Here is a 16,735-nt window from a genome sequence, read left to right as displayed (position 1 = left end):
CAATATTCTAATATAAAAAATTATAATGTAGCTTAAGAAAGAAACTGAAAGAAGACTACCCCAGCTGGTTTCAAATATTTTGACATTGAGCCTAATAATTTCTTATTTTAACATTTTATCGTTTTTTTAAATAATATAATTTATATTGTTTCTTTAATGTCTTAAATACTTAGTAAAATTATTCTTAATTGAATAAACAAAATTGCAATTTTTACACAAACAAATAACAATTTAAGAATAATAAAATCTTTATAAATATGAATAATACAGTCAAATGTTAATTAAATTTATATCTATTATAGAATATCTGTTTATAGAATAAGATAACATTTAATTAGTAATTTAATAAAAATAATTAAAGTATTTAAAAAGATATGCAGTTATTTTATCAATTAAATATATTTTTGTACATGTGTTTGGTACTCTAAAAATTTTTTACATTTTTGATGTTCTGCACAGTACTTTTTTTGTTAGACTTAGAAAAGTTAGAACAAACAATTGTATATTAAAAATTGCACTTCACAACGTAATTTAGTCCTTAACGCGGCAACTCGATGAGATCGCGTAGAATTGATCTGGTCCATGAGAGTACGAGCAAGCTTGATGATGACGGTTGATGAGATGATTGAGGAAATCTCCAAACGGTAGCTGGCCAATTTAGTCGTTTCGTTCTAACGATCTCTGTTGCGGTAACAAGAGACCACACTGATACAACTAGTTTCGCCATATCCTGCAATAACACGATGATTGTTGCTTCGTAAATTTAGATCAAATCTATTATAAACAAATAATAATAGTGGAGAGATAAGATATTTTAAGATACTTACTATTTATCAAAATATAAGAATAAAATCTAAAAACTTTAATATATTATTAAATTTTTTTATTATAACGAAAAATATATTTTCGTAATCAGTCTATTACAAAAAGGAATTAAAGTATGTCACCATTGTGCAATTCATGATATACAATCGCGTGTTCCAACTTCTCTCGGCTTAGCAAAAATAAAACTTATATACTGCATAAATCGTCAGTTAAAGAAAATATTGTATAGATCTGTGTTATATTAAGAAAGACATTTACAACAGAATTTTGCATTACTTCTATGTAAAGTTATCAAAAAGGTTAACTAATTGCCAAAAGTGCAACTCATTTATTAATGCAAATTTTATGACGTTTAAACTTATAAAACACATAATATCCTTAACATATTTCACGATTTTACCTTCAATGAAGTATAACGAATCAACGTCTGCAACGCCCGCAAAAAAGTCTCGCTGTTTATTCGTAGGCACATTAAATCTTAACGGATTCAGCGAAATCCCGATCCATAAGATCACACAAATATGTAACATTATTTCAGCACAAAGTAGTTAAGAGTTAAATGACATAGTCTGATTTTACAGTCGGCACCGATCTTTCCGCGGCTCAAGGCGACTGTACACGCTTGCAATGCACTCTGAAAATCATTTGGATGCAGGTCGGCCACTGACAAGAGGAAAGCGCGTCCGTCCTTAGTGGCGAGCACAAAACTTAAGCGGCGACTAAACGATGAAAGGGAGAATAATGACAGGCAGGCAGGCCGGTGTAACGACGTCGTACAGCCGCGCCGACGACTAATTTGTTATAATTTTAACGTCCGAGATAATTTTAAGTGCGTGCCTAGAGCGCCTTTATTCGCGTTAAATCTCGAAAGTCCGACTAAGACGCCCTCTTAAACCTTAAAAGCGTTTTGAAAATGACATACTATCGGCTTTCGCGTAACCACAGTATATATACAACCTGATTTAATGTTTAAAGATCGTAAAATTTTAATGTTCGTGTTTTTTAATAAAAGATCATTTAAACTAATGTATCGCACCTCTGATAAAACTTTACTGCAATTTGAATTTTTTTTGCACAAATGTATAATTTTCTCTCAAATTTTATCCTCATTTTTGTTCAAATATTAATTTCCTTTAAATAAAAAATTTTCACATTTAAGTTCAAAAATTTAATAATTTTTGAATTGTTTAATAATTTAATAGAGATATTGGAAAGTAACGCTGAATTTTTTTTTAAGTCTGAAATAATAAAAAATCTTGGGTTGGACAAAAAACCTAGATTGCAGATAGGAGAGAAAAAAATGGTAAAACTTCTCCTTTACCAACCAGTCTCAAATGATTTCCGAGTGATCTTGACCGTGATCTTGACTCTTAAGGAAGTCAAGATCATCAATCTTTTCCGAAAATGTCTTTATGAATGGGACATTTTTTCAATATAATATACATTTCAACATGAAGAATGTATTACATTTTATTCATTACAATACATCATTTAATGGGTCGTGTGGAAGTGCATCCCCAAACAGGGGAGGAGGTGGGGTGAGAGTCGCTTCGCGTGGAAGTCATATTATTCATAAAAACTTTTCATTAATAACTTTTTAATGAATAACGAGCGACAGAGAAAGTCAATGACCTTGATCTTCTTAAGATCAAGATCACTCGGATGGAAGATTGTAAAGGATCCATGATTTAATGACATTTTAACAGAAAAAATTAACAAAGAAGAGAAAGCATCTTCTGGAGAAGAAAAAACAAAAAAATCCTCTCTAATTAAATTCCCCTTAATAGAAATAATATACATGTGTAAAAATAAGATATTGTAACATACAAAATATAAAAAAATTATTATTTTAAGAGCACACCATATTTTATTTTTTATTTGATATAATATCTTTCATTATAAATGTGAGAAATTTTCTATAAATCGTTATATTTTATTTTGTAGTAAATATTAAAAATATCAATACTATTACCGTATGAGAAAAATTGTTACAAGATTCGAGAAAATCAGATGTATTGAATTCTAATAATACTGTTTCTTCCATGCCAAAAGCATTGAATAAAAATCAATAAACAGATTCAGAGAGAAATCCAAAATCGTTGAAAATCTCCAATAAGAAGCGCAAACGAGAAAAAAATTCAGGTATAAATTATTATTAATTATCACACAAAATATTAAGTGATAATAATTTATAAATATCATTATATAGGATGTCTCAAAATTCGCGACTCGAAATACTATAGAAAAAATTTTTCGAAAAATTATATAATAAGTAAAAAATAGTTATTCGTAAATTTTTATTTTAAGCAATATTTTTTAAGATATTTAAATATGGCCAATTATATAATTTAGGCGATGGGTATAAGTGAACACGCTGAAGGACGCGCTCACCACTAATAATACCGCACATGCGAGACATAGACATGCGGCCATCTAAAATACATAGAGTGGATTCATTTAATACTACAAATGCTTGGAAGCATTTTTTGATTGGAATCAAATACTTCGAAGCATTTGTAGCATCAAATAGATCGTAGTCTTAATCTGTAATGGTCATATTTATAAACCTTTATCATCTCAAAAAATACTGCTTTAAATAAAAAAAACAAATAATATTTTTATTTAATTTTTCGAGAACTATCTTACTATATTATTTTGAGTCACGAATTTTGGGATATTCTGTGTAGAGGTTTTATATGTTTAATATTTTCCTATTCAAAATAATTTAATCACAAATCATGCAACTATCAAAAGTCATCAATTAATCAAAAGTTAATTTTTTATAGTTGTTTTCTTAAATAAAGAATAATAATTAACAAAAAAGGAAAAAGGTATGTAAATCTTCATTGATCTGATATAATTGCAAATATAATTCTTTCACCCTAAAACTTAATATGCTATGAAAAAGGAACAATTATTATTCTTTTAAATTAAATGTTAAATTTAATGTTAAAAAAAAGAAACTGAAAACGATATATGTAGTTTATAGTTTGTATATAATGAATATATAAGTTTGTAAAAAAGATAAAAAGAAACAAGATTCAAATATAAAAGATTTATTTACTTATTATTGTATTCCCTTGCATAACTATTAATATTATTTATTTATATAAATAAATGAATCTGTATGCTGCTTAAAAAAAGAATTCATGAATGTGTGCGCGAACATACACATATACACATATATTTTCTTAATTGATAGATTTACATATGTATGTGTATATGTAGATAAATATATGTATACATATACATATACATATACACATATATATATATATATATATGTGTGTGTGTGTGTGTATAAAAATCAATTAAAGAAGAAGACCAACACAGTCATGTTTAAATCTTGCTAAGAAAAGGACTATGCAACTATTCCCTTCTGATATATCGTTTTTTGTGATATATCGTTTTTGTCACTCAACCCCATGACATTAACAAAAAAGTTCTCCCTAAAATTAAAAAGTCGATCAAAAACATGCCGGTCCTCGGAAGGTTAAGAGATTAGTACGGCATATACAAATTTTACTATTCGTAATATACCTCTTATATCAATGTTACATCAATGTTACTCTACATATTATAGAATTTTAATTTATTATATCTCCTAATCCAATGCCGACCCCAATTTAATTCTTGCGGGGAATCACTCAGAACACTCTCCCTCACAACATATCTAAAGAACATGGAAATCGGGGAGGTGTCACTTAAAATAAATATTTAGCACCAATAATATTAATATTTGGAAAGTATAAAAAAATATTACGTACGTACACATATGTACATTAGTATACTAACATGTTTAAAAAATAAATTTATTTTATAGAAGTTAGGATAAAAAAATGCTGAGTAATCAAAAGCAGAGATCCAAAAAATCATCGAAAATTAGTTTATCAGAGCAAAACATAAGCTTATATGCAAAAATAACGAAATGAGAGCAGTGACATGACTAAGAGTATGATACTAATGGGAGTAGTGAAACGAATAAAGTCGAAGAGAGAGACGATTTTGAAAAAGAAATGCTATATAACTTCAATAATTATATTATTTTGTATTTCTAAAAATAGCGGAAATATTCTGAAATATTGGACAGAGTTATTGCCCCACCCTGTACATGGATCCCCCAGCTTGGAAATTGAACATTAAGCTAACAATTTAATTCCGGAAAAAATCCATTGTTACAGAAACTTCATTAGAGATCTTATATTCCATGCAAGAGATAAAAAAATGTATATGTTTGTAGATTATATATTACACAAAAAATATAAAAGGAAATGGAAAATAATATGATTCAAGAAATATGTGCTATATTTAATTTATAAAAATTTCAATATAAGTAATTTTACATTAAATTATACACAGTTTATGTATAAATCATTTATATGTTATAGCAGCGAATTTTCTAAATTTTATTATCTAAAAATAATTTTCAATAATAAATGGTAAACTCTTTGATGTTGAAATTTTGTTGAACATCTAGTTATTTTTATCTAATTAATTAATTTTTTATTTTAGAATACACTAAATTAATTATTTTTAAAACTAGAAATATAAAGACTATACGCGCATGCGCGCATGTGCACGTGTAAATAATGTATATATATTTATATGTATACACAGTTTTTATATATTTCTTCTTTTAAACATTTATTTAAATAAATGTGTATTCATGCAATGAATTTACTATCAAAAATTGTCTTTCTGAAAAGAATTCTTGTTGCATTTAAAAAAGAGCTCAGAATTCTTTAATTGTGTAATTTGGGATGTGTTTATGATATATAAATTCAATGCATGTGCTCAATTTCATAAATGTTTAATTGTTACTTAACAATACTTAAATTTATTATGCCAACATAGTAAATTTAAATATTATTTAGATAAACACAATTAAATATACATATATTTAAATATCATTTTTTTAAGTACTAGAAATAGCTAAATACTAGAAAAATCTTTTTGATAATATTTCAAAAAATTGCAGATTCTTTCTGTAATTGTTCAACAACTTTCCAACAAGATTTCATATGCAAGAATCACCGACATTTTGTTATTTCAGAGCTGTTTTAGTAATGTAAAAATATTTTATGAAATGTTTTACTTTTCATAAAAATTGTAAAATATGAAATACTTCATAGATCAAAAAAAGAATCCAAAATTAGAGCGATTGAGAGTCGGCGTGGTAATTAATTCTTGAATCTTTATTCCAATAATCTTTGAATGTTTCGAATCTCTTTAGAGTCCCCTTCAGAAATACAAGCATAAAAAACCGCAATATTTACTAATAATCATCCAGAACATCGAATTACTTAATATAGTAAATTTTATTTCTTCCCCTTAGGATTACAGAACATGAAATTAATTTTGAAAATGACTTCGATTGGGAAAATGTCGTAGTCAATGAAGAACGTTTTCTTAATAAGCGACTTATATCAGAATGTCTTCATATCTTTATGCAAGAAAACAGTCTCAATTTGCATTCAGAGAGACACTGAAGGTTTACATCACACTTAATTACAGAAAAACATAAAATATTTTATTTTATTTAGTTGATTCATGTAATTCCTTGTAACAATTTATATATCGACGTTTGCTCCTTCTTTTAATATTTACTTCAATGATTGACATGTCATACTTATTATTTAAATTGTATCAATCATTTCCCTGCTAAAAATTCTAAGCATGTCGTATATGAATTTAGACATCTGGTTAAATGTAATTTCTTCCATTGGAAATCCTATTATATCTAAAATACATTTGGAGTTCCAGATAAGTGTCATGTCAACTCTTGTCTGTAAATCCTATTTTGTCCGATGCATATTTAAAATTCCAGATAATTCAGGATAAATCCGTTTATTTTCTGTTTTCAATTGAGTATAAATTTTCATGCAATTACAGATCCGTCTTTTAATGGGAAATCCATAAGAAGTTGTCACTAATTTAAACACAAAAATATTTACATAAACCGGATTATGTTATTTCCTGATAAAAATCAGCAAACTTTATGTGTTGTAATTTTCTTGCAATACCTAACGTATTTGGAATTACGGATGTAAAAAGACAACATTTTTATCTAGGAATCCAACCATATATATACATTTTTATTTAGGAATCTACTAGAAATGCTTATATAACCAGATTTAATATTACCTTGGATAAACTTTATGCCAATAAAGTTCTTTAATTTCATGTTCTGTTTGTGTAACCGTAAGGGGAAGAAATAAAATTTACCATACCAATTAATTCGACCAATTGTTCCGGATGTTACCGAGTGATTATTGCGGTTTTTTATGCTTGTATTTCTGAAGAAGACTCTAAAGAGAATCGAAATGTTCAAAGATTATTTGGGAAGAGTTCAAGAATTAATTTTGCGTACTAATTACCACTCCAACTCTCAATTGCTCTGATTTTGAATTCTTTTTTTTTTTTGTTGAATTTCCATTGTAGAAAATTATTTCTGAGATATTTCTGAAAACTCGGTGCTGTGTAAGTTTATTTAAGAATCATCTTAAATACGGCAAATGATTTATTAATTTTTCTAAAATAATGCGTCAAATTTTTTCTAAAATTATATGTAAGTAAATTCATTCGCATAATTCACTATTACCTTGTCACGTTTTTTATAACTTAGAACGTTTCCTGAGAAAATAGTCTTCAAACGGATTAATTAGAGGACACAAAAATTGACTATTTCTAAATGATAAAATATTGTCAATTTTCTTAACTTCTTCATCAGTTGATAAATCGACAGTTTTTTCAATTGTGTTCTCAGGTGAGCTCTTTTTCGATGACACCGTGGATATCAGATGTACCGACAATTTACATCGATCCTTACTATGTACATTTTCCTAGATTTTATATGATAGATGTATTATATTATTATAATTTTTCAACTACTAAAGTTACTCTTCTCTCAAAAATTATATCTCATAAAAAAAATATTTTATATTTTCTATTTTTACGATAAAACATTTTCCTTTCGGAATAACATTAAATAACATATTTTGTATATAAGAATAAATTGATTACTTTAAAGAAATTAAGTAATTGCTGCTGTGATATCGTCTTTAAGTAAGCCGCTTCAATATTGACTCGATCGAAGTTACATTGTTGGTTTATAATCTCATTCCAGTATAAAATACACCTTGCAGACAACCTGTTTGGTTTTCCCAAACGTACAGCTAAAGCTTTCTTATTTTCTTCAAATTGCTCTTCTGTCATAGTAGATATGTGATTCTGGAATGTAATTAGTAATATTAACTTTAATAAAAATACAGCCTTGTATTATCACATAAAAAAAAAGTAATATAATTGATTATAATATTATTAAGATATTATGTGATAAATTTAAGAAAAGAAAATGTAGTTCCATTAATCAATGCATTAATATGTACTTTTACTATTATTTTGCACTGTTGGGAAATTTATGAATCAAATAGATTATCAAATATAATACTTGTTATATGTCCCAAACAGTCACTCAGAATCTTTATGACTATTTAACATAAGATGAATATGTTAGAAAATAACACGGATATTATCCATTAAAAAACGATCACAAAAAATTTACTTATAAACTTAATACTGACACAATTTGTAAACAAAAGCATATTTTTTTAAATATAATTGACATTTATAATATATTAAATTAACAAGTATTTCAATCTTGGGATTTACGTTTTAAAACACATGTTTGTTTTTATATTGCTTTTTCACTTATTCATAAATTATCTCATAAATTATTTTGGTACTAAAAAACATTGAATATCAATTTAACACAAATTTTTTAAATAACATAATCATTATGTTAAATTAACACTCGAATATGTTAAAAAATTCAACATAAACGGTTAACAAGAACATAAGTGGATTCCAACATACTATCTTTTATCATATAAGATATTATTATACTTACCAACATGGAGTGTAAAAATAAATTGATTCGTTTTTCGACATATTGCGGGTGTTTATCACTTTGTACAATGATTCGCAAGCCTTGTGCTTTATTCGATCTATGTATATCACTTAATACTATATAATCTAATTGTTCCTTAGTTTTTAAAGTATTAAAGCAAGGTTCCGCAATAATTTGTGCTAAGAGCTCTAAGAGCATATTCGATTCTATTGATTGTAAACCAGTTGGATAATATACTATTGTACAAGAACTTTTATATAAATCATTTTTTACTTCAAACAGAAAGTGGCAACCTGTAAACACATATTACATATTGTTACAAATTGTTGCATACTACATCATAAACAATATTAACTTAAGATATTATCTAATTTCTAAGATAAAAATTTTATTATAGATAAAAAAATGACTTCAATAACAAATAATTTTCTGTTACTTTCACATATTTCTTTTTTATGTTAAAATAGATTAGGTTGTTCATTTTCATATTTTTAAATTTTTTCTACAATAACCTAGCATTTGATGAAACTATTAGAAAATAGAAATAATAAAATTTTTTATGTTGAAATTCTTTAACGGCCAATTGTACTAATGTTACTTTAACTCTAAATAAGGAACTTAAAACTCTGTTCCTCTCTACTTCTCTCTCGGCTTTAAAAAAATCCATGGAGTAGAAAGGAGACCAAATTCAAGCAATCGGTCGTGAAAAAGTTGGTCGATTCAAGCTTCAAATCATTTTATGGAAGAACAGATCCGAGTAAATCTGTCGGAGAAAACTAGAACTAGAAAATTGTGAACTAGAAGATTTTATCAGCAGTTCGTGTATCAGGTATTTGAAATATTGAGCTTATTGATCTATTCACATTTTAATCAAATAGAATAACATTTTATATAAATTTGAATTTCCGGAACAAAAATAAAATATATGTATATGTGTAATCCGTGCATATTATCATGTAGTTTAGACAATATTTTCAACTTTTCCTTTAATATTCTCGATGTACATTTTTCGAAGCCGTATTTTAAGGTCACTTTAAATTTTTGAGTTCGATCTCCTTTTTATTCCGCGAAAAAATTGAAGTAACGTTAGTGCAATCGGCATAAGCATATTAATTTTTTGAAATTATCATAAATGAAATTTGATCATGTTATATGTTTTTACCATTTTCTAGTTTAATTTCACGGGACAATTCTAATTTCTGTTCTAACAAGGGTATTATGTTGGGCACTCCAGTCATCAACTTAAACTCAATTAGTTCAAGTATATCTATAGCTTCCATTTCAGTCACATTACCATATATTAAGCACTGGATGTGCATCTTATTGAATAGCTGTAATATATGTCGCTTGAATCCCCTGACATCTAAATCTATCATAGAATAAATAATATAATCATAAATAAATTAGAAATATTAATTATGTCATTAATACATAATTATGCTAAGAACTAAAAGAAATGTAGAAAAGAGCGAGAAAAAAAATTTTTTTACAAAAAGCACAAGTTCTCTTATATGCTTACAGGTAGTAGCTTCCAGTAATTCTTCCCGGAGCCATTGTTGCCCTTCTAATAGGTTTACAAGATAATTGATAGCATGTTCATGAAGCAGTTTAAAAGTTAAACCTTCAGATGTCAATTTCCAGATATACTGTAATAATTTTACATAAATATGTTACTTAATTAAATTAAAAATATTGATTATATTTATTGTACGTACTTTTTTCTTTAGGATTTCAAATCTCTTCGGATCAACTTCAAAATTTATCATTCGATCCATGATTTTTTCTAACAGCACATGTTGTTTGTCATCATAACCATCTATAGAGAGCTATAAAAAGAATTGATATTTCTTTTAAATTATGAATATATTTTTATAAAACAGTTGATAAACATTATTACATAGGAATAGAATTGAGCACATTTTACGAATAACAGATTAGAAATAAACGATTTATGAATAAGCAATTTATGTATATATGTGAAATAGCATTTGTTTTAACATTATTATGTTAATAACAAATTGAACAATAATTTATTCGAATAAATATTCAAATTTATTTAAATAATATACATATTATATTATTATATTTTATTATTATTATATATGTACTCACTGTTATTCCATATTTAAAACTGTTAAGTTCCCATTGTAAACCAGCTAAATTAGCAGCATATGTATATTCGTTAAGAGATTCACGAAACAGATTAATAAACATATAAGTGAAATTGCAACTAAGGGGATCCACATGGGCAAATGGGCTATAAATTAAAGACAAAACAAACATTGTGCATAATTATAGAAAATATTTTTTTGTTATAAGAGATTATATTATATTTCATTCTCATCTTTAAATAACAATATTTTAAGAATAATTGCAAAATTAAGTTTATTTTTTTTAAATAGTTTCAGTAATAACCAACTTATTAATATTATTTGGGATGCACATTAATATCTACTAATATCATCATATTGTGAATTAATAGTAAAAATCATTTAAGTTGCCAGAATATTTCAAAATTACATTTAAAAATATTTCAGTATTATACATTCGATTAGAGCAGCAACATATCTTTCACAATCATTTGATACATACATAAAAAAATCGAAGATCATTTTTGCTTTAGGCACAAGAAATTCATCGTCCTTTTTATACCAAAGTTTTACAAATGATGTATCCTTCAAAATAATGGGAAACTTTACAACCTGTAAAATTTCACTTGTTAGTATATGCAATGATATGCAAATATATACATAATGAGATAGCATAAAATAGATCAAAGGACCATTTCATGTACAAAAACAAGTCAAAGCCAAAATTATTGCATCTTATTTTATTTATATCACGATCTCTTAGCTTTCTATTGTGTAAACTAATCTTCTGTTGTGTAAACTGAATATCAGCATATACTTCTGTAAAATCAGTACAGAAATATATATTCAAACACACTTCACACATGATTATTACATCAAAACTATACAAAAAAAAATTTATTTTAGAATTTATTTTAAGTTACTCTAACATTAATTAAATTCTATTTCATATCAAATTTCACGATTATAGTTTACGCTTCATGGAGATTCACAATGTGATCAAGAATTAATATTACGAAAAATAATATTTTTAATTACGTTAATTTGTGGCTTGATATCAAATATAGTTGCTATAAATTCATTCTTGGGAGGCAATTTCAGGTCGTCGTTAAAACCAGGGGAGTTCCACATGTCCATTATTTTCTTGGATACCTTCACTTTCTTATACTTAGTGCCATACCAACTTTCAATTTCATCAGCTATATTTTCATATTCTTTTGCAGTTATGTAAATCCTAACATTTTGTGGGGTCAAATATCCTATTATTTTTTTTATTAAGTCCGGCCGCCATTCAGGATTAACACACGCGCACAAAATTTCATTCATGGGAAATTCTTGCAATGCTCGAACCGTAAATTTAACATGAGTACGAGGCGAAGACTTTTCTTTAAAATAAAACTTTATATTGTCAATATCTCTATATTCCTGCAAATGTACAAAATACTTATTATTTCATATTTAATATACGATATTGAAGTAAAATGTCTGGTAAATTACGATAGCATAATTTTCGAACATTCTACATAAAATTATAATTTATTTTGTCAATTACATCGTAAATCCATTTGCTTGGTTCTTCCAACTTAAGCATATTGATATACTGAAACACTAGTAGAATAATATCTTCGATATGCTTAATACCTTTTTTGGTTAAATCGATAAAAATATTGAAAATACTGAAACCTCTGGCGGATTGTGCACGTTGTGTGGATTTTAGGTAGTTACCCCATTTCTTAGCTCTCAAAACTGATAATAATGAACCTTTTCTTTCATGTTGAAGCAAATAAGAAACGTAATGTTCAGGCTATATTAACAAATTAACAATAAATGTAAAAAAAATACATACGTATACAACACGCACGCACACACATCACGCACGCATGCACGCGTGAAACGAAGCAGCTCATTCCCGTTAGAACTAAACACGAATCCGATTTTGAAATTATACTAGCACATCACATATCGTAGTTATAATATAACAAAATATCTAAAAATAGTTCTTTTTTGCTACTTTAACTGTCAATTTCTTAAAATTATAATGAGAACAATTTAAAAAGCGGATTCGTATTCAACCAAAAAATTATGGAAAATAACTAATCTCGTTTTAGTGTTTTTTTTTGTAATAATACTTAAAAAAGAACTAACAATAAGATATAATATTCATTTAAAGTATCAAAGTTAAAAGAAAAATTTATTATATTACCGAAGACTGTCGATGCATGTCTGGTAAAGGAAACTCAATGTTTAAACTTCTTATATACGTTTTCGGAACAATGTACCACATAGTGCGAAAATGTTCATCCTTAAATGGATGTTCAGGCCATGTTGGAACTTGAATTTCCTTATTTCGTACCTCACAAAATAGATCCACTACCATATTTTCGAGTTCATCTAAACTCTCTAAATAGAAAATTTATTTGTTAATATAATATATAGTAAATGTTTTCAGATGTTGTAAACATAAATAGATTCAATAAATTATCGTCGTACCTTTGCCAAGAACAGACAGTGACATAATGTTTGCAGAATAATATTTTTCATAAAACTCTAATAGTTTATTTCGAACATTAATACCCTTTTGTTTCGGTATTGTGTCTAATGATTCTCTATTTCCTGTGGAGAATTTTGAAAACGGATGATGTGAGTTCGCAGATGACTTTATTAAATGATTAACTCGCTGCGAATCATCCGCTAAATTTTTCTCGTGTTCTGAATTTATGGCATTTAGTTCTAGCTCAATCAAATTCTCCGTAAAGAGAGGCGTCAAGAAAAATTGAGCAAAACGATCTAAAGCGCCTTTTAATTTCTCGAAACTTACATCGAAATAATAGATGGTGTGATCTAAATGTGTTATTGCCTTACTCATACCACCATTCTGTGACAGAAATTTATTGTAATCATTCTGTTGAGGGTATTTTTTCGTTCCTAGGAACAACATATGTTCACAAAAATGCGCTAATCCAGGTAGATCATCTGGATCACACATAGAGCCTGTAACATATATTTTATCTCTAAACTTTGAAACTAATAATTTGACAATTATTAATAAAAATAGTAAATGTTAGTTCCATTACATTATAAAATACAACTAAATTCAGTAAAAAATGTTAACAATATAAAGTGGTTGAGAAAAATATACATAGACGACAAAAAAAAGTCAGAATATTGACTCGCCTAAAGGCTTAGGACAATCGTACGGAATGCAGAGGTTCGGTTTTCTCAATGTGGCTGCGATCGATTTGGCTTTCAGCGCTTTTCAATACTTCTATTTTTATTTTATGTCTAACGAACGAGTAAAGACAAAACATCTAAAGACAGAATGATGATTACAAGCACTTAAAGCGCGTGAGCGTCCAAATCGACCGCAGCCTGTATTTGTTATAATTTATAATATGTGCAAATGATTTTGTAAAAATGTTCTTATGAAAATTGCTAGAAATATACAAAATAGCAAAATAATATAATTACCAACATTAATGTCCATTGCAGCAGCACTTTTATCAGTTGTTGGATCACTTATTAAAATAACTTTCATTTTATTAGTAAGTACTAAACCTCTATATAATCGATCATCATTTTGTGATTTTATTATATCATCACATCGCTTTTCCACACGTTCAGTCGACATATTGGTCACCGGAGCAATAAATTCAGAAATTTGATTTCTAAACATGAAGAAAATGCAAATAAAAATTTCAAGAATGCATGAATTTGTTAATCTATTATATCGCTATGCATCAATGACGCTGAAAAATATTCTAACTAGAGCGGAGCTATTCCGTTATTTTCGACCTCTTAATGTTTTGTAATAGAAAATTAACGGCAACAAACAATATCTTTTTGCAGTAGTACTTATAACTACCTCATATAATCATGACTTCTTAAGAACACAAGTATGATTTTTAAATGTTCAGTATACGCTGCTCAGAAACATAAACAATATCATGAGAAACGGACGAAATATAGTTCCGCTGTGCTCTATATATAAATAACAATAAGTAACAAAATAGTATATAAACTCTTACATGGATTATGAAATTAAGTTTCCACAGTTTATTATTATTAAGACAAAATATTTTCTCTAGTCTCAAGCTAGGTTTTGTCTATTTCAAATTTCTTTATTTCAAGTCAAGTTTTCCTTCAATTTCCATTTATATTCTAACTGCACAAAATAAAAACATCTAGTATGCTTTGTCTCTTATTTCCTCATTCCATCATGTTTAAATGACAAACGTACAAGTAGGAAAATAACACAAAGTTGAAACAAAGGAAAACTTAGCTTTAGATAATTGATAAAAAAAAAAGCCGATTGATTAAAAAAAAATTAACTGATAACAACATATTATTAGAAAATAATTTTAATTGATGGTTGTAATACTTTTCTTTATTTAATATTATCGATATATTTATATGTACGTAGCAAATTTAAATAATAAAATACAAAAATTGTATTGCGTTAAAAAATTTTTTATGCTCGAATATGTATGTAAACATACATAAACATGTAGTATGAACATTCAGAACATATACATAATATAAAATATATCCATACATTCTGTTTTTTTTTGTGAAATTACTGTTTAATATTTTGGTAATATTATGGAATTTGGACTATAGTTATAATGTGGCCAGTGCCATTGATCGACTCCAGTTACTCAAAAATTAAAGTCTTTATTTTCTTTATTTCCGAGCTCCAGAGGAGAAGTGTCACTCACCTCTCTCAATTTTCTTATTCGACCTCATACCCAGAGAAAACAATTTGTTTCTCGACTGTTCTAGAATGTTTTGAATTCTTCGTTTAAAATTATACGCGATCTAGCAGTTTAGCAGTTTTTTTTTCGCGAAAAGTAGCGGTTGCATCTTATTTCCCTATCGGATTACAGCATGTATGATCTTGCGCTCGATCAGATTATTAGGCACATGCTCTGATAAATAAATGCGGTTTATAATGCGTTGATTATTCTCGCTTTCGCTGCCGCTGTTTACGCTAGTCGGTATAACTGTGTGACTTTTGTCTCTCTGTGTTGTCCTTTTTTTTCTGCCTCGAACAACTGAACAGTCTTCGCGCGGGGAGGGGGGGGGGAGGGATTTGTATGTGCTATTCTTTTACATAAAAGAAAAAATTGTCGTTTATATTTAAATTGCAACTGGAGTAGGGGCGATAAATTCGCCACAATATAATAAAAATAATGAGAAAACATAAAAAATAATTACAAGGGCAATTTTCCCATTATTTCTTTTAGAAAAAAACAAGTTTGAAGAAATGTAAAAGAACTACTCATATATAATTGCATAAATTATATATAATTTTATATGATAGCTTCGAGAAGCAGATACGTTATATACGTGGAAACACTCTCTCTCTCTCTCTCTCTCTCTCTCTCTCTCTCTCTCTCTCTCTCTCGCACGATGCTTCTTATAATGAGAAAACAGCGCAATATTATCTCAAAAAAATCTTGTATTATATACCTCGTAAAAGAAAGAAAAAGGTGATAAAGTCACTTGGCGTCGTGTTGAGGATAAGTACGTCGACACGTCAATGAAATTTGATCAGGAACTCCTGACAGTCTCCCAATATTGTCATAAAATCGTCCACCAAGGGAGCTGCAAAATTGCCAATTGTATCAAACCACTTCGATTTAATGACTGATGTAAACATTCGATATGATGACGCGGCTGATCACGATATAAACAGGACCGATGTTCTTGTCAAGTATATGTAGGACGATGACGAGTGACAAGCGCACTCGCTTTTGCGAAGAAACATAGGTATCTGAAGAGCAGGCGAGATTGTTTGGACACGAGCGGCACACGGAATTTTAACGCGCATGACGAATATCGGAGCAATCGGAACATCGGAGAACGAATCTGACGAATTGCAAAGTCGGATCAACACGAAGGTCTACACTCG

General features: G+C 27.9%; 1 protein-coding gene and 1 long non-coding RNA gene across 2 annotated transcripts; both read right to left on the bottom strand.

The window, feature by feature from the left end:
- Positions 1 to 380: 380 nt before the first annotated feature.
- On the bottom strand, positions 381 to 1,603 carry LOC147909905 (uncharacterized). The gene is made up of 2 exons (XR_015544977.1): positions 1,226 to 1,603; positions 381 to 730 (listed from the first exon to the last, which is right to left on the bottom strand). It is a non-coding gene; the product is annotated as an uncharacterized LOC147909905 (long non-coding RNA).
- Positions 1,604 to 5,149: 3,546 nt separating this feature from the next.
- On the bottom strand, positions 5,150 to 16,533 carry LOC105152472 (insulin-degrading enzyme). The gene is made up of 14 exons (XM_011066802.2): positions 16,294 to 16,533; positions 14,293 to 14,489; positions 13,315 to 13,815; positions 13,028 to 13,224; positions 12,377 to 12,628; positions 11,863 to 12,249; positions 11,327 to 11,436; positions 10,847 to 10,991; positions 10,450 to 10,560; positions 10,254 to 10,380; positions 9,897 to 10,103; positions 8,735 to 9,027; positions 7,849 to 8,055; positions 5,150 to 7,667 (listed from the first exon to the last, which is right to left on the bottom strand). Exons 2-14 carry the CDS (start codon positions 14,450 to 14,452, stop codon positions 7,440 to 7,442), a joined length of 2,925 nt encoding a protein of 974 aa, XP_011065104.1. The 5' UTR covers positions 14,453 to 14,489; positions 16,294 to 16,533; the 3' UTR covers positions 5,150 to 7,439.
- Positions 16,534 to 16,735: the final 202 nt, after the last annotated feature.

This window comes from Acromyrmex echinatior, chromosome 4 (genome assembly GCF_024713525.1).
Source record: "Acromyrmex echinatior isolate Ae372 chromosome 4, ASM2471352v2, whole genome shotgun sequence".
Classification (NCBI taxonomy): domain Eukaryota; kingdom Metazoa; phylum Arthropoda; class Insecta; order Hymenoptera; family Formicidae; genus Acromyrmex; species Acromyrmex echinatior.
This window is presented reverse-complemented; position numbering and strand designations above follow the sequence as displayed.

Coding starts and splice junctions, on each gene's coding strand:
- LOC105152472 (XM_011066802.2), bottom strand. CDS start 14,452: ATGTCGACTGAACGTGTGGAAAAGCGATGTGATGATATAATAAAATCA. Junction 10,561..10,846: donor GTTTTAAATATGGAATAACA/GTGAGTACATAT, acceptor TTCTTTTTATAG/CTCTCTATAGATGGTTATGA. Junction 7,668..7,848: donor AATTACTTAATTTCTTTAAA/GTAATCAATTTA, acceptor TATAAAATCTAG/GAAAATGTACATAGTAAGGA.